The sequence below is a fragment of the Neltuma alba genome, unplaced genomic scaffold (genome assembly GCF_004799145.2).
Source record: "Neltuma alba isolate B1F8T4 unplaced genomic scaffold, ASM479914v2 tig00006785_pilon, whole genome shotgun sequence".
In the NCBI taxonomy this organism is placed as follows: domain Eukaryota; kingdom Viridiplantae; phylum Streptophyta; class Magnoliopsida; order Fabales; family Fabaceae; genus Neltuma; species Neltuma alba.
The window spans coordinates 1,924-20,202 of record NW_021634583.1 but is presented as its reverse complement, the minus strand read 5'-3'; the positions used below and the strand labels follow the sequence as shown (position 1 = coordinate 20,202).

At 35.1% G+C, this 18,279-nt stretch overlaps 2 protein-coding genes and 1 pseudogene across 4 annotated transcripts; 2 read left to right on the top strand and 1 right to left on the bottom strand.

Annotated features, from left to right (window-relative positions):
* Nucleotides 1-5,692, top strand: LOC114751182 (uncharacterized; annotated as a pseudogene).
* Nucleotides 5,693-6,846: 1,154 nt separating this feature from the next.
* LOC114751183 (structure-specific endonuclease subunit slx1-like) lies at nucleotides 6,847-9,076 on the top strand. Of its 2 annotated transcripts, XM_028939845.1 has the most exons (5): nucleotides 6,847-7,096; nucleotides 7,352-7,490; nucleotides 7,961-8,094; nucleotides 8,185-8,489; nucleotides 8,517-9,076. In XM_028939845.1, the coding sequence occupies exons 1-5, from the start codon at nucleotides 6,930-6,932 to the stop codon at nucleotides 8,843-8,845; spliced, it is 1,074 nt and encodes a 357-aa protein (XP_028795678.1). In that variant the 5' UTR covers nucleotides 6,847-6,929; the 3' UTR covers nucleotides 8,846-9,076. The 2 variants fall into 2 exon arrangements, with proteins under 2 accessions (XP_028795678.1, XP_028795677.1); XM_028939844.1 differs by having other exon boundaries at nucleotides 8,185-9,076.
* Nucleotides 9,077-12,526: 3,450 nt separating this feature from the next.
* LOC114751180 (CBL-interacting serine/threonine-protein kinase 10-like) lies at nucleotides 12,527-15,195 on the bottom strand. 2 transcript variants are annotated; one of them, XM_028939842.1, is made up of 3 exons: nucleotides 15,087-15,195; nucleotides 14,323-14,452; nucleotides 12,527-14,085 (listed from the first exon to the last, which is right to left on the bottom strand). In XM_028939842.1, exon 3 carries the CDS (start codon nucleotides 14,070-14,072, stop codon nucleotides 12,732-12,734), a length of 1,341 nt encoding a protein of 446 aa, XP_028795675.1. In that variant the 5' UTR covers nucleotides 14,073-14,085; nucleotides 14,323-14,452; nucleotides 15,087-15,195; the 3' UTR covers nucleotides 12,527-12,731. The 2 variants fall into 2 exon arrangements, with proteins under 2 accessions (XP_028795675.1, XP_028795674.1); XM_028939841.1 differs by having other exon boundaries at nucleotides 12,527-14,452.
* Nucleotides 15,196-18,279: the final 3,084 nt, after the last annotated feature.

The following is an 18,279-nucleotide window of genomic DNA, read 5'->3' as shown; positions in this document are numbered from 1 at the left end:
GTCTCCCCTCCCTAACCAGAGAACCTCTTCCTCAACTGTACTCAAGGTTTTTTATTTTCTGAATTCAATCTTCGCGCGCCACCCACTGCTTACATAACGAGGTGAGCTTTCTTCTTCCTCTTCTTATACGGCGCTCTTCCTGGCGGACGCAACCATTTATGCTTTCCTTTCATGAGCTGCTATGTTTTCCGCTTCGTAATGTTTTGATTGGACTGTTGTGAAGATTGGGAATTTGGATTAGTATAGATGCCGACGGAGTCAAGCTTAAAACTTAAGCTGCGCAAGAAGCACAAGCTTGCACTCAGCACTTCTAAGAAAACTAGGAGGAGCGGGAATGCTGAAATTTCCTCGGACAAAGGTAAGTCTCAAGCGAGGGACAATGGACCAAAGGGTGATTCTAGAAAAAAGGGAAGAACTAAAGAAAGTCAATCAGGTGAAGATGGGCGTGATGGGAAGTCTGGCGAGGGAGAAAAGCAGAGACCATTGAGTTTAAATTCAAGAAAGAAGAGAGTATATGCAAACGAGGAAATTGGACAAAATGCGGAGTCATACAATGTTACAGAAGCATCCAACAAGAAGGTTTTGTTAAAGAAAGGGGAGAAGAAGGTGAAAGAGGAATACTTCTGCGAAGTAAAAAATACGTCTACCAAAGGGAAGGTCAAGAAGGAACACGTTAAATTACCAAAATTTCAGCGGAGAGTTAATGCAAAGGAGGAAGGTAAAAAGGAATCTGTTACGACAGATGGCAATGGATCTAGCTTCTCGAAAAAGCATACGGAACAGAAATCTGACTTCAGCAAGGATAAAAGATCAAATGTTGTGCCTCCTTCTAGTTCCACCAAGAAAAAAGCTCGAGGTAAAGCTAGGTTGGATGATGATGTAAATAACAAATGAGCAGCCAAAGAAGAGAAAAGAGTAATCAAGATTGACCCGTATGATATCTCAAACAAGCGACTAGATGATGGCATTGTCATTAGTGGTTGGTAACCTGTCTTCCTCTATAATACTTGAAGTCCACTTGTTTTATCTGCTACTTTTTTTTTTAAATCTTGCTTTAATGACTCTGTTATGTAGTCTAAGATCACTGCAGATTTGGAGGATTTTGCAGATGATTTTATATTATTGTAAATGGCCATTAAAGTATGTGCTTATTTCTCAGAGTTCCACCATGACAAGATTAGGCGCTTGATTCTAATATATGAGATGCGCGAGTGGTAGCAGCAAACTGAGAGTTACACTGAACAAGCACTCGGACATGCTTGGAAAACACATTTGTCAAAGTCAAAACCATGGTTTGGTTGCTTCTGCAAAAAAAAAAAAAAAGGGTCAAGTCTGAGATTTCTTGTTTAAAACTTACTATTATCATGGTTCAAACTCAATTTGTAATTACAAGGAGGATGCACACGTTGGAGCTATAGACTTGAGAAATATCAACAATTTGGACTGTGGAATTGTTCTTTCTCGACCAGTAATATCTTCTGTTTAACTTTGTAATGCTGATTTTTATTCTATTCTATTCTACTATTTATATTTTTAGTTCATTTTTTTGTGTGGCTTGAGGTTCGGAGGGTTTTGAGGATTTCTTCCCTTTAACAATTGAAGTTGAGTTGGCTGCTTTTCCTCTTCCTAACCAAACAAAAGCCCCTTCTTTATATGGTGTCTTGCTTCAATTTCAGGAATTACAGAAGAAAAGAAAGAGGAGCCTGAAGAAAACCCTGTGATGTCCAAGAATGCACAATTTCGTGCAATAAAACCCAGCCCTTCAATCCTTTCCTTCGTGGAAAATAATGTAATTTCAATGATCAGAGGTGTTTTGATAGTTGGGTTGATCACATTAGTATTTAGTTTATTGTTCTTATTTCCTGTGCTATGGTTATTGCAGCTGTTGGGGCGGAGGCGCATGATTGAGATAAAGAGAGCAGGCTACAATATTGATCTTTCTGCACCCTTAGATAATGTCCCCTTCTCAACCAGCTCAGAAAGAGAGAGAATAGAAGACAGCGTATGTGTCTAACTAATGCATTCCACAAATAATCCAATTTCTAATTGAACTATGGAACTAATGATTACTTCTAGAACAAGCAAATCATTTTGGAACGTGTTCCTTAACTCATCTGCTTACATTGACATTCTGTGATTGAAACAGGTATTAGGAATAAATTGGAATTTTTTGCTGCTGCGAAGATCTCGTCATCATTTCCAGCTCCAAATCTTCCTGAAATTGCATTCGCTGGTAAGATTGCAAGCGACCTTTAATTCGAATCTAGTAATAATTTCTCTGTTCTTGATTCACTTTATTATACTTGGCATCGATGCATTGATTTGTTCACGATTGGGTATTTTCAATTTTGATTATCTTTAGATGCTAAATAGCTGTTAATTTATCAGTTAACGTGGATAATTTTACCTGTGGGTCTAATTATGATAGAACTGTTTTTTCCATCATCGTTGTTGTTGCAGTAAAAGACTCAGCGTCTGTCATTGTTGTGGCGCAGGGACTTTATCTATAGATGACTTAAGGGTTGGTTCTAGGGCCCTGATCACATTCTATGAATGAAGATCGAGACATTAGTTAGTACAAATGCTTAGCAGAAAGGTTTGGGGTTGTTTCTTGATTAATAAAGGGTTCTAGTGAAGTGAACGGATCTAATTGGGGGGAAAAAATTCAGACTGGATAAGGATTTCTTTTTTCAAAAAACCAATGAACCTTGGGTTCTGGGGCATCCTTATCATATCTGTTGACTAGGGTTGCTTTTTATTGCAGTTTTGCAAAATATCACTAAATATTAAAACCCGTGGACCTAGCTGTCCAAATATTAGGCCCACGCTAATATTCAGGCTTCAAGAGTGATACCTAACAACACAAACAGCTGAAACGAAGGAAAAACTTTCAAACCTGAAGCCTATTCTTCGACATGGCAGATTGAGTGCTTGACTACAGGATAGTCGCAGTTTATTAAATACCTGCCAGAAATTAAATGAAAACTAAAAGGACACAATTATTTAAGCAAATGTAGCTTACTTGGTCTACCAACTTATGATATTTGCACTTGTATTCGGTTTTTTCTCCCTTGCCATGCCCATATCATAGTGCAAACCGTCCTGGCATGTGACTTACATCACATTGGTGCTGACACAAAGGTATTATTTGCCAATACTTTTGCTTATTACTGCTTCTAGTTATAGCTTGTAACCATGGATTTTTATTTACGAGAATACAGTTCTTCCTCATATGTGAGAAGAAGTGGATTTTTTTAGCAATTTCTCACACAATGGATTATTATGTTGATGGTTGAAATTTCTGTCTGCATCACACAAGCATCATTCTAAGTTTCTAACATTAGTTGTCTCCCTCCAATTTTCCTAGGTGCAATGCTCTGTGTATCCTTTTTAACTTTATGAAGTTTACTATCATTTATTTGTGTCACATTACATAAAATCCAAAACCTGATGGGAAATTATACATTCCAATTCGTAGAAGAAACGTCTTAAGTTATGAAAATTTGTAGCCCACTAGTCTTGATGATCAAACCGTGAAAAGTCTGAGGACTGGTTTATATCTTCTAATTTATGTTCCAAGAGACACGAGTGAAATGATATCCACGTGATTCTGATTGTCAGGAAGGTCAAATGTTGGAAGTCCTCTCTTCTTAATGCACTCACTAGACAATGGGGGGTTGTAAGGACATCAGACAAGCCTGGCCTTACTCAGGTATCCTAGATTATTTTGAAGTTGGTAGATTTGAAAACTTCAAGGATTAAATGTTTTACTCTTTAATATGCAATTCCTTTTGTAACTGATGAATTCTCTCTAGACCATTAATTTCTTTAAGCTAGGAACGAAGCTTTGCTTAGTGGATTTGCCAGGATATGGATTTGCATATGCGAAAGAAGAAGTGAAAGAAGCATGGGAAGAGCTTGTAAGTTTGCAACTTGAATTCAATCTATTGGTTGTCTAAATGTTTCCCAAAATTTGATTTAGCCAACCATCACTCTACTTGACGGTGCCAGTATTTTGATGCTTCAAGCCTTTATGTATCGTAGTAATTTCTGGATTAAATCATTACGCTCACAGAACTTACTTATCGTTTGGTGAGGAAGATTCAGCATTCTGAGAAGCATTCACTTCTGGAGCTACTGGGAGAATTAAGGAGACAAAAAGAATAAAGAAAAGCGGATCACCTATATTTCGTTTTAAGGCTGTTTATTTCAAAATAAACATGTTAATTTCTCGTCCACTAAACACATTCTTCTGGTGGCATGCTTTTGCATGTTCCATGCTTGGAAATATGATGATATGAGATCATATTTATATTTGTGCTGTTGGAATTTTCCTATATTTTGTTGTTCACGTGTATGGAGTTTAGTTTATTGATTTGTCATGATAAAACCTGACCAATCGTTTCCCTTGGAAAACTTCTAAATGGTAGGTGAAGGAGTATGTTTCCACGAGAGTTGGCCTTAAACGAGTATGCCTATTAATTGATACAAAATGGGGTATGAAGCCAAGGGATCATGAACTCATTGACTTGATGGAAAGGTACATAGTCAAGGAACCACTTGCATTCTCTCTTGTTCTGCTGTATGTGAACTTAAAAAAAATCTTGAGGCAGCATTGCATATACTTCATGATGCTTGTTATCAATTTGCAGATACCAAACTAAATACCAGATTGTACTAACTAAAACAGATATGGTATTCCCAATTGATGTGGCACGTCGAGCCATGCAAATTGAAGAGGTGAATTTTTGCCATCCAAATTGATCTTCATCTTGATTTTCTTTTGTGGAGACTAACACACTTCTGTGAACTGTTCACCTTCACAGAGCCTCAAGGAGAACAAGTCTGTAGTTCAGCCTACGGTAAACTGGTTCTTTTGTCAGATTTCTTCAAAACTTAGTTCTTACCACATTATTCTTGCAAGCAAGCTATACAATTTGCATTGTGCTTATTGCAGATGATGGCAAGTTCAAAATCTGGAGCAGGCATTCGAACTTTAAGAACAGTTCTCTCAAAGATAGCACGAGTTGCCAAACTCTAGAGCGAGGTGGTGTTTTCTTCCTCAACCTTTCCTCATAATGAATTTGACAAGTTTCTTGACAAAGAAAACAGAGAAGGCTAATAATCTTTCACTTCTGCCTGATTTACACTAAATTTCATTCAGTTTAGCTTTCATATTAATTTGCAGAAAATGGCCTCTTGCTGATCCAGATGCTTTTGATCTGAAGCATCAGTTGGACGTCCCAGATAGAGAATTCGTTTTCTCAAGTTGTAAACGTCCATTTGAGCTCCTTTTCACTCTTCACTGGTAGGGTTATGCTTGTGCCAGGTCAAGCTGATGCATTGGTCTAGATTTGTTTTGGTGGAATATATGCTGGTCCAAATTATTGTTTCCCCCCAAATTTAATGGTCAAATTTATATACATGACCTATTGGAAACTAGTCAAACTGCTGTCCACAGAAATGCGTGTAAATAGTGTGTGCAACCTTGGGCCCCAGGAAATACTATGGCCCCAAGATCTAATTATCATTATGATCGTTATTTTGCTACAATTTGGTAGGTCTTGTACCAAAAAAAAAAAAAAAAATGGTAGGTCATAGATCTAACTTGTTTTTGACACTATCATAGATCTGGCTTGTCTAAACTATTGTCATTATTTTGTTTAAAGTCAATTATCGGAATCCTTTTTGAGATTGGGTTTAGTTATAATTGAAGTAATCTCTTTATTATTATATTGCATAAACATGTTTAATTATTTTCGTTTATTTGCAAGTGGCGCTAGTACAACAGAAAAGGCAAGCAATTAAGGTGATTTTAATTTAAAGTTCTATCACAACACTGCTCATTTAATATAGTGATAAAACTAGATAACTAATTTTATACTCAGACGAGGGTTATCCCATTATTCATGAATTCTTTCTCAATTTTTGCTTCATAGCCAGCCACCCGTAACTCTGGACCGGATGCCTTCCTCTCCTTATTGATTCTCTCTCTCTCTCTCTCTCTCTCTCTCTCTCTCTCTCTCTCTCTCTCGTACTAAGCCGCCATAATTTTTGTTTGGGGAAAGATCGAGCCTATGGTGCCCAGAGAAAGTACGTCAAAGACCCCCACCCTGAGCAAAACCGCGATATTCGAATCCAGAAGTCAGAAATCAAATGTTAGTGAGTCGAAAATAGAGTTTCACTTTGTGAAATTTAACAATTAATAAATTAGTAATCAGATGATAACAACTTACTCAAGGACGAGTAGGGTTGTTGGAGCCGAAGCGTCCCTTTGCCAAATCTCCCTTGCATCGAGGAATGTAAAATAGATACTTTTGTTGTGATCAAACCAGAAGAATGATTTCATGTTAGAAAGTTTCAATGTTATGAAGACTACCAATGCGGTGAAAAGAAGTAACACACCACTTTGGTAATACGCTGGGTTTTCAGGGTCAAATTGTTAATTTTAGTTTTAATTGCTTTGGACATGGGCTAAAAAGACCCACTCTAATTCCTTACAAAACTATAATTTTATCTCTTAATGACAAGATGCTGAAAATTTAAGAGGTCCTCTTATTGTTCAAGTTTCAAAGAATTTCAGTATAGATTAGATTTCATGTCAAAACTTTAAAACTGCCCATCGATTGAAACCAAAAAAAAAAAAAAACTGCTGAACCCTTTTCTTTTCTTTTCTTTTCTTTTCTTTTTTAAACACGACTGATTATCCTTTTATGTTATCTGAAGGGGGGGAAAAAAACTATCTCTTAGATTAAAAAAAAAAAAAAAACCGGTCATGCATGTAACGGCTACATCACCCGGCAATTATAATTTATGCCTAAAAGTCTGAAACCCGAAACCGATATCTCCAGTTCTCCACAACAGTCACGCTCTCAGGTAAGTGCGAGTCAGAAGCCGCAACGGTCAAATTTTCATTCGGCAGCGGCGAGATGCGGAAACGAAAGGCAAGATCAGAATCCTCAAAACCTCTCAACCCTCGCTCACAAGCAGCAGCGATCGAAGAACAGAACACGGTTTCTGATGAGGCCAAAGGCTTCTTCGCTTGTTACCTCTTGGTCTCTCTCAATCCTCGCTTCAAAGGCCATACCTACATCGGGTCGGTCCCACCCTCTCATTGAACTTACTTCTCACCTCTTCTCTTTTTGTTTCTGATCCAATCTCCAAGATCAGATGTATCTGATCTCCTCTGATTCATACATGTTCGCAATTATTGAAGTTTTCATATTTTTATCAATTGAAATGATAGGCACATACGATTTTCTTTGATCTTCGCCGCAACGTCTTCTTTATATCGATTTTGGTTGATGATGGGTTTTTAGATCTGACCGCGTCTATCTACATGCAATTACAGATTTACAGTGAATCCACGACGTCGGATTAGGCAACACAATGGTGAAATTGGGTGTGGAGCTTGGAGAACAAAGAGGAAAAGGCCTTGGGAGATGGTTTTGTGTATATATGGTTTCCCAACGAATGTGTCTGCGCTGCAGGTCCATATTTTGTTCTTTAATTGCTTCTTTTGTCAAATCTCTTGTAGTCACGCACATGCTAGGGTTCGTCTCATCTTTGGTCTCACAAGATGATTTCTCATTTTTAATTTTATCAAATTGAATTACTTGGCTCAATTTGCTCCTAAATTCTTAAAACTTAAGCAACAAGTTATCTCTCCTATTTTCTTTCAGAGTGCCGTTCGTCTTTAACGCTTTGATCACTTTCGATTATGCTTTATCACTTGAGTATGTGGGCTTTTATGCATTTTACTTGAAAATTGGCCATATTCTAAAATTACTGACTCCCCTGCCTTCAATTTTTCGTCTTGCGCATCTGATAGTGGCATAATATGACTCTTGTCTTTGCTTGGCTCAGAAGAGCCTGGCATGATGTGATCATGAGAATTATACTAAGAATGCCGATGTCCGAGTCAATGTTTTAAAGTTGTTTTATTGTCTGGGACTTGCAGTTTGAATGGGCTTGGCAGCATCCCGTGGAATCACTGGCTGTAAGGAAGGCAGCTGCTACCTTTAAATCCCTTTCAGGAATTGCCAACAAGGTTAAACTTGCGTACACAATGCTCACGCTTCCATCCTGGCAGAGGTGTGCCTTCTTTCTGAGTGCAGGAATATGAATGCACTTTTTTGTCACAATTTTTGTTTCGATTCTAACGCATGATATGGTTGGTCACAGCTTGAATATGACAGTAAACTTCTTTTCAACGAAGTACACAAAACATTCTGCTGGTTGTCCGAGTTTACCAGAGCACATGAAGGTTCATATTCGCCCCATGGATGAACTTCCGTGTTATACAGAAAGAATTAAAGGTTTGTCTGAGAATGAAGATGATGACACCGGTGAAGGTGGTGACACCAGTGAAGAGGAATGCAGTGTCATTACAAGTAATAGTGATTCTATTCCAGACACAATTAATGGTTGTCTCACTCATCTTTCACCGCAAGATGAAGAATCTGAAGCAAGAGAACCTTGTCATTCATTTGCTTCATTAGACAAAAGCCAGCCATTTGGTTCTATCATATCAGAGGTTAAGAAATCACCACCAGTAATTTTATCAACAAGGGAAGAGGTAATTGAAGTAAAAGATTTTACAAATTTCATGAATAAGAGTAGTGCTGAAATGAGTCAAGCAGATTGCATACAATCAGGTACGATATCAGCTGCTAATAAGAGTAAAGACTCCAGATGTGCCTTTAACGTGCCTAGTGAAGCTGAGATAATAGATTTGTCTACTCCATCCGCTTGCCGCAGCTTTTCAGCTAGCGAGAAGAGGATTTCTCGTGTTGGTAATGATTTTATTGACTTAACAAAGTCCCCCGGCTTCATTCAATTATGAGGTCTTGGGCAATAAGAATCTCACCAGGGTGGCGAGAAATCTACATGTGTTGACCGAGTTGTACAATTATTATTCCCTGTTCATATTAGATCAGACAGAAAACATAAGCAGAAAGCATTAGCTACACTGTAATATTTGTCTTTTCACAGTATATGTGGAAAATCATCGAAGAATGTTCCTTTGCCTTTCCAATTTCCTTATGCTTTTTGTAAAATAAGTTATACCTTTTGATCTTGCGTTGCTAGCCCTCTCACTGTTGACGATGAGTTTCATATCAGCACATATTTTGTAATTCTGTTTCGTCATGGTGCTTCAAAAATTGATGTTATACGTGACAACGATTCACTAGGCAACTAACTCTACAATTAGTAGCGGAGGGTGTTTTTTTTTTTTTTTTGGTCCAAATAGTAGCGGAGGGTGTTATTTGCATACAAAGCATAAAATTTCAAAGGAACATGGTTAATTGGGGCCAATGGTAAGCTGGGTCGCCATAATTTGCAGGGAAATGAACATGAACAAACGCTAGTGAAGAAGTCCCACCTAAGCCACTCAAAAGTAGTCTTATAATTTTGTGGAGCAGGTATCTTTCTGTTCTTGGACAACAATAAGATTGGCCACGATATTTTAGATATTTGATGACCCGCATAATAAATGCTAGGAGCAACTTCCATGTGACATCTAGGTTTATGATGGCCATGGGCTTTTTTACCCGGATGCTATAAATAGTACAAAATATTACTGAAATGCTATACGGTGAAAAGTATTTCTTGAAATGCTACACTGGAAGTCGTTCACGGTGAGAACGACTTTAAATCTCTGAAGAAGTCGTTCACACCAAGAACGACTTTGGGGATATGACATTTTTTAATTACAAAAATTGAAAGTCGTTCACCGCGTGAATGATTTCAGTTTTGTCCTTATTCAAAAAGTGCTCCAGTGTGCCTTTACATGTTCATTTGGGAAATTATTATATAATACAACTACATGATAGGACAACTATAAATTAGACTCAACAATACTCAAACTTCATTCAAGCATGGGATAGATGGCCACATGCTATTGTTCACACTCCTGTTATGCTTGATGAATTTGATCAAATATCTGAATACATGCAATAGTATTAGAGACATACAAGACGATAGATCTAATGTATTAGTGGTAATACTGGCTATGTGGTAAGTTTTTCACTTTTTTTCCACCAATACCATCTTTTTCTTTTATACAACAAGTGTTACACAAAAATGTCTTATTTAATTATTTATTGTGTTATAAAAAAATGTCTTATTTATTTCAGGCTAACACAGCAGAAGAGTTATATAGGTTAGCGATTGGTTCTTGTTCAACATGCTCTAACTGCACTGATTTTCGAGAAAGAGATGCTTGGGACTAACGCAACATCTTACTCGCAATGAGAAAACAACGATTTGACATGAACCCTTAGCGTGTTCCGCCAACAGTTGATTTGCCTCGCCCACAAATTCCTCAAGATAGACCTAGCATGCAACGCGGCGCCAGCCACCAATTCAAAATCAAAATGTTGAGGGACAAGAGCCTCAAGTTTTTAGTCAGTCACATTATATGCTAGCTTCATCATCATCCCCTATCACCTCTCATAATCCTCCTCAAGTTGAGCCTCATTACATGTCACCTTCACTAACATCATCGCATTCTAACTCACCATGTCCTGCTCAATTTCAGTCGTTCATGTCATTATTTGATGATCCGGTACTATTTTCGGCTAAATACAATGCTTCTTCTACTTTTGACCAAGATGGTCCATCAAACGAAGCATTTGCCACCCCTCAGCAATCAATTTCTTTAGTTGAATCACCTTGGTTTGATTTAAACACATCAACTACACAAATAAATGAGACACTTGAAGCTCAAGAAGAAGTGAACACACAACAACGACCACACGTGTGAGAAGGAGAACAAGATGTGACACCGGAAGTCACTATTTGTTAGGTAAATCAATTTTTATTTTTTATTAATTATTTTCTATTTAATATGCCATAAGAATTTCATAATCATTACTAGTATTATTATGTAATTAACACTTTCCTCTAATTATTTTCGCATAAATTTTAGTCCAAATGATTGCAAATAAATGAGACACTTGAAGCTCAAGAAGAAGTGAACACACAACAACAACCACACGTGTGAGAAGGAGAACAAGATGTGACACCGGAAGTCACTATTTGTTAGGTAAATCAATTTTTATTTTTTATTAATTATTTTCTATTTAATATGCCATAAGAATTTCATAATCATTACTAGTATTATTATGTAATTAACACTTTCCTCTAATTATTTTCGTATAAATTTTAGTCCAAATGATTGCAAAATTATTATCTAATCATTTTCATGTGTTAGGTGGGGAAAGAGCAGACAGAGGACGTTGAATATGGGGTGATGAAGTTGTTCTTGGAGTAGTGAACTTCTAAAGTTGTTCACTCCAAAGTAAACTTTCATTGCACTTAAATCAAGACTTGAAGCACATATTGAAGAAGTCGCATTTGTCAAGATCGATTTTAGAAGTTGTTCACGGCAAGAACAACTTTGAATATAACATTTCGGGAAATACTTTTCACCGTGTAGCATTTCGGTATTTTCTTTGTACTGTTTATAGCATCCGGGTAAAAAAGCCGATGGGCATGTTTGGAATAGCGATGAAAAACACTTATAAGTACATTTTACGTAAACCGAAACAAAATTTATCTCACATATTTACCTCATATTTCATAAATCAGAACTTATAAATTACTCTCCGTTCCTTATTATAAGAGACGAATAACCGAATTACGTTGATCAAAAAAACAGTTAAAATTAGTTAAGAACAATTAATGTGTAAAAGTATATTTTTTCCAAAAATGCCCTCATTAATAAGGAGAGAGTATGAGAGAGAACAATAGTAAATTCTTAAATAAAGAAGTAGAGAGAGTGTGAGTTGGAGACAATAAATATGGGTAAAATAGGAAATCAACACAAAAAAGTAGAGACAACTTTTAAGTGTCTCTTATATTTAGGAACATGGTATAAGCATCAAATGTCTCTTATAATAAGGAACGTATTTCAAATATGCCCAATATGTTCTTAACATAAGAAATAGTTGACTAATTTGAGTAGATTAAGAAAATTAGTTAAGTTAATTATTTATAATAAATATGTGTTGTCTTTCTTAAAATATCCTTGCTAATCATATGTATTAGATAGAATTACTATTTGATGAAACTTAACATGTGTAGCTACTATAAGGACTACTTTCAGAAAAAAGAAAGATCAATATAAGAGATAATGTGAATTGAAATCTTATATTTAAGACCAAATTGAATATTAAACTAGTTCTTATATTAAGAATTGGAGATAGTGTCTAATTCTCGCCTATAACTAACCAGTTCACATTATGTGGAGTTTTATGAAGAAATATGCAGCAGTAACTGGTAAATTTTCAGCTTGCATATTTGGATGATTTATTTCTGAAAATTATCGATTTGAGAAAAACTTTCAAGAGATTGCAGAGGTTAAAATTAAGCTGTTTTTTCATTTTAAAGATGAGAGGTTGAAATCAAACTTTTTGAAATAGAGGATATGCCCTCCTTTTCTTTCGGTTAAGGCCAATTTAAGTGTTTTAATATTGAAGAATCTAAATTCTCAGCTTCGTATGGGCGGCACTATTCATGGTTTATGAATACTTTCTATGGTTTTCAAATTATATGGAGACACTATATAATATTATATATACAGAATTTTTTTTTTTTAAAATTACAGCACCCTGAACATACAAGACGAGCTAAAATATAGGATCACAATTGCACAATATGAACGAGCAACATGGTTATTAAGTGGACATATCATGAGCTACGAAAAATAGAATATATTATTGCACTTATTGCTGTGGCTGCGGCTCATGCGTCTGCAGTTGTTGCTCTGATTGCTGTGATTGGTCATCTCCTTGCCAAATCCAGACAATATCCTGAAGAGCAGGCCTTATACCTTCTTTCAGTATTTTCTGAAATTCCAATGTATCTCCATCTGATTTTTTCACCTCCACCAGATGGAAATACGGAGTGACCTCAAAGATCTCTGCATCAATGGACAAAATACCCTTTCTGCCTTCCTTGAGGCCCTCTAGCTTTAACAATCCTGCGGCTTTCTTCTTTATTTTCATCTTCAGAAGCTTAGCAGCCTCTTCCAGCTTCGAGATGATAGCTGGTGCAGGTTGTCTTGAGGTAAATCTAGCTTCTCTCTTCTTAAAATCGTCTTCAAAGAATACAGAAAGATCAAAACCAGCAGAAAGAGATATGATATCAAATGCATTTATACTGGATGGTACGACTGACTCCTGCTTTGCTTCTGCTTCGTCGCTTCGAGTGGAAGGATTTTTACCTGATGAAGAGACAGCCTTCTTTCCCACTACAGGTTTTTTATGTTTAGAATTTGGTCCTTTCTTAAACCAAGCACACTCCCTAATCTTTTCCATGGAAATCCTAGCATCAGGATCTGGATTTAACATCTTGCATAGAAGTGTGCGAACTTCTGGTGAGAACCCATTAGGACATTCAAATTCTGCCTTGTCAATTTTCCTATACATCTCTACCAAATTTGGATCATGAAATGGGAGATAACCTGCCAATAATACGAACAATACTACCCCACAAGACCAAACATCAGCTTTGGCACCATCATACCCTTTCCTTTTAATGACTTCAGGAGCAACATATGCAGGTGTGCCACAAGTTGTATGCAGCAGGCCATCTTCCCGCTTGGATTCCGCCAGAGCACTTAACCCAAAATCAGAAACCTTCAGATCCCCATTTTCATCCAACAAAAGGTTCTCTGGTTTAATATCTCGGTGGTACACGCCTCTGCTGTGGCAAAAATCAACTGCATTGATCAGCTGCCAGAAATATTTATGTGCAACATCCTCTTTGAGCTTTCCTTTTTTAGCTAACTTTGTGAAGAGTTCACCACCTTTAGCATATTCCATAACAAAGTAAATCTTGCTCTTGGTGGCCATAACCTCAAGAAGCTGTATAATATAGGGATGTTTAACCTTCCTCATGATAGATATTTCACGCTTGATGCGTTCGGCTTCCCCAGATTTCATAACCTTATCTTTGTCAATTACCTTAATAGCCACACTCTGATTAGTTGATGTGCTTCGCGCATAGTACACTTTTGCAAAAGTACCTTGCCCTAGCAATCTTCCTAATTCATACCTTCCCATTAAAACACTTGATCTGTTCTCCATGCCAGACCGCACAGTAGTAAGATGAAAGAATAATATAACTACAGAGTGTAGCTATATACAGAAAGACATTTCAACCGTCTCCACTTAAATCGTGTATTAACAAAACAGGCACACTTAAAAGACTTGTGGGCCAGTCATGCATCAGGGGAAAGCAAAAAAATGGTGTCCAAATCTGTGGTACACTTGCGTCAAGCATGAAGGAGCAAAGTACAAGTAACGATATAACCTTATTGATCACAGAGACAGAGATACGATCACCAAGGCACATCTAACTGAGAGAATTTGCTGCAAGTATGATAAGTTGAGGAGCTTCAGAAGTGTAGTTGAATTTCAACAGAACGTTTTCCCTCGAAAATCTGAAAAGCAAAAGGAGAATGGCACTGGGTTCAACAATTGTTCAGGAAATACAGTATAAATTAAGAAATAGGAATAAAATGATGAGCGTAATTCAGCAGCTGATTTGCCAACGCAGAAGTGATGTTGTACAATGATGAACTGGGTTAAATCACAGAAATAGTAATGTAATATGGTTTTGGATGTTATCTCTCACAAGCAAAGAAAGTCAGCAAATCTTTCCATCAGAAACACACCACTTCTCAAAGAAAACACGGGGAACAACTCAGTATAACAGAAGAGTAATCTTAAACCACATTTAGGGGTTCAAGATTGAGGACCCCTGCTCACTACTGGACTAACCCTCCGCCACTGCAGTAGTTCCAAGCAGCGACCCAACTCATGCGTGGAACTTGGAAGATACGAACATGAACTCTCCAAAAACCGAATAATTGATTCAACAAAATTAAACACCACGAAGAACCCTAGTAAATCCTTTTATTCTGGGGATCAGAACAACTATGTTCAGCATCAACCCAAAGTGGCTTCACAGCTAATGTCGAAGTTTCAATAGCAAAATTGAGGATACACTGACTATGCAGATACTAAAATCAAGCACACACGCGAATTAAATCAAGAGAGAGAAAATTGACCAACCTTGTCGAGCTAAGCACGAGCACACATAGCTTCAGGTTGAAAACGCGCCCCCCAAGAGAGAACGGGAAAAGATTCCATGGGACTCGGAAGAAAACGAATGGAAAGACGATGTTTTCTCTCGCATAATAATTCGACAGTTACACTTACAGCTTTTTTCTATATGCGATAAACGTATGATACTAAATTTTAATTGCTTTAAGTTCTTACGTGGATCTTATTTTTTGTCTTAATATTTATAATTATAATTAAATGCTTATAAATGCTTGAGTCAGTCATGGTTGGTCCCAGCACATAAAGAAGGCTTTTATTATTAGAAAAATAATACTCCTCTGGTCCTTAATATAAGACCCATTTAACTAATTTGATTAGATTAAGAAAGTTAGGTAAGTTAGTTAATTATAAGAAAAGTAACACATTTTCCTAAAATATCATAATCATCTTTCTTAATACTTCATCTCCCTCTTTTACTTGATTATGGTTAAGAGAGTACTCATGGGTAATTTAGAGAAAATTGATAAATATGAGAAAAGGGTCTTATATTTAGGACCAAAACCAACTCAAGAATTGGGTCCTATATTAAGGACCGGAGGAGCAATAAAATATCCTGAAAATTACTAAATAACAAATTAGTATGGGTGAATTTCAAAATTTCAATTTAGATCCTTTAGACCATTTTGGAATTTTTAAATTTTATAAAATTACATAAATGCGCTTTATCATTTTTTTTTCTTTTTTTAAATATTGTCATCTTAGCACTTCCGGCTGTCAGAGCTCAAGCTCCGGTGACCCTATCGGTAGCCAGTCGCCAGAGCTCTGATGAGATGTTACCGAAACTCCATTGATTGGTCGTCAAAGCTCCAGTCACTACTCTTTCTGATATATCGACTATTCTTTTTTAGTTATTGATTACATTTGTTTTTAGAACTCCGATAACTACTTTTGTTTAACAACTGACTACTCTAGTATTGCAATTGACTATTTTTATTTTTCAAATTTTAGTGACTATTTTTGTTTAACTATTGACTACTCTAATTTTACTATTGACTATTTTTATTTCAAAAGTTCAAAAAATACATTAAGTGATGTTGGAAATTTAGTTACTACTTTTTATTTTGTTGTTTACTACTCTTATATAGTGAATAGCTATATAAAAGTAGTTATTAAAACTTTGAAAACAAAAATAGTCAATAATTAAATTAAAGTAATCAATAGCTATATAAAAATAGTTACTTAGAATAAGGACAGTGTTATCATTTCATAATATTTTCAAATTCTAAAATATCACAAGGGATCTAATTTGGGATTTTAAAATTTACCTACCCTAATTTATTCTTTAATATTTTTGAAGGTATTTTAGTGTCTTTTTTTTAAAATTATTTTCCATCTTAAAATTATATGCCAGCAATTAGTATGTATGAAATGTTTGAAGAAAATTTAATTATTTCAAATTATATGTTTGATTTTTTTTGTGAGAAAAATTTAGGTAAATTAGATTCCAAACTTCTTCTTCTTTTTTTCTTCCAATATTAGATTCCAAACTTCTATTATGAGTGGCATTCTTGCTATTTTAAATAGCATGTCTGATTTGATATATTATGAAAAAAGATCGTACTGATATATATGTTATTTGAAAAATTATCAGTAATAAATTCTCACCCCATATTAAATGTAAGAGCTTGATAAATAAATTATAGAAATTAAAAAAATTATTTAAATTAATTATTTGTATAAAAATGTATGGGTTTGGCTCCTTGAAGAAGCAATCATTTTAATCATTTGTATTAGATATTTTTTATTGATAAAAAACTTATTTAATATATGCTATCAATAAAAATAATTTAAGAAAAAATTACAAATTTAGGATAAACAGAGTATATTTTTGAGAGAATTATAATAAAGTCCTAAATAAAGAATATAATTACTAATAAGATTCAATAACAAGTAAACAATTGTCACTTATTATTTTTAAATTTAAAATTTATTATTGTTATTAATAAAAATTTTTAAGGAATTTTGTTCATTTCTTGATACTCCATAACAAATCTCCCTGTATTTTTTTCGGTGAAAAGACATAATAAACATAGTTCATGATGTTTGCAATCAAACAAGACTAACGCCAAGAAATTTGTCTAAAGAAAAAAAATCTCCCACTCTCCTACAATTTTATATATGTGCGGAAAATTTATATATAATTAAACGAGTTTTTGTATGATATGAATGAATTATGGAAAAATGATACAGTACTTGTTATTGATAATTTGTGAATCGCGTAATCTGCTATTAAGTAATATTAATATTTGATGTTGATGATTTTGACATTGATCTTGATATTAGTATTCGTAGTATTATGATAGTGAAAATTTTAAGTTATCAACATGTAATTCAAAATATAAAATATTACTACCTTTGGTCCTCAGCATATGATCTAATTGATTAATTTGAAAAGATTAAAAAAATTAGTTAGTTAGTTATTTGTAATAAATATATATTATTTTTTAGAATATCATTACTAATCATGTGTATTGGCTAGAACTATCATTTGATTAAACTTTTAATATATGCAACTACTACAAAGGCTATTTTGAAAAAAATAGAAAATATGAAAGATAAAGTAGATTATGGTATTATATTTAGGACTAAATTAAAAGTCAATCAAGCTCTTATATTAATAGTAAGAGGTATAGTCTGCTTAAGTTTAAATCACGTACTTAAATTATATATTTTGTCTTATTTTAATTAGGGCGCGTTTTTATTTTTATAATGATGGAATTTTAATTTTGGTCTTATAGTTTAAAAAGGATTTGGACTTGAGCTCAAGTAAAAAAAGCAAAGCACAAACTAATAATTTTTAAAAAAGAAAATTACAATGAGGTCCCAAATAAAAAAATAATTAAAAAATAAGTTTCAGAGGTTGTATTCTCACTAAAAAACTTGTTATTATAGGTTGTTGAGATTGTTATTAGAACCTTTTAATTATTTTTTTTTAAAGGGACTTGATTGTAATTTTTTTTAAAAAAATTATGGAATCAAAATCAAAATTCCTTCAGAATTCCATCCGATTACGGCCACTGACAATATGACGGCCAGGAGTAATGTGTGGCGTATAAATGAGGTGTCCAGGACCTTTACGGGGTAAAAGGATCCATGGGGTGAAGGAGAAGGGACGGCATGGTTTAGACTTAAGACGTGGAAG

Excerpts from the sequence above, each read along its gene's own strand:
- LOC114751183 (XM_028939844.1), top strand. The coding sequence starts at position 6,930 with ATGCGGAAACGAAAGGCAAGATCAGAATCCTCAAAACCTCTCAACCCT. Across the intron at positions 7,097-7,351 it reads AAAGGCCATACCTACATCGG|ATTTACAGTGAATCCACGAC; the intron begins GTCGGTCCCACC and ends ATGCAATTACAG. Across the intron at positions 7,491-7,960 it reads CGAATGTGTCTGCGCTGCAG|TTTGAATGGGCTTGGCAGCA; the intron begins GTCCATATTTTG and ends TGGGACTTGCAG.
- LOC114751180 (XM_028939841.1), bottom strand. The coding sequence starts at position 14,096 with ATGGAGAACAGATCAAGTGTTTTAATGGGAAGGTATGAATTAGGAAGA.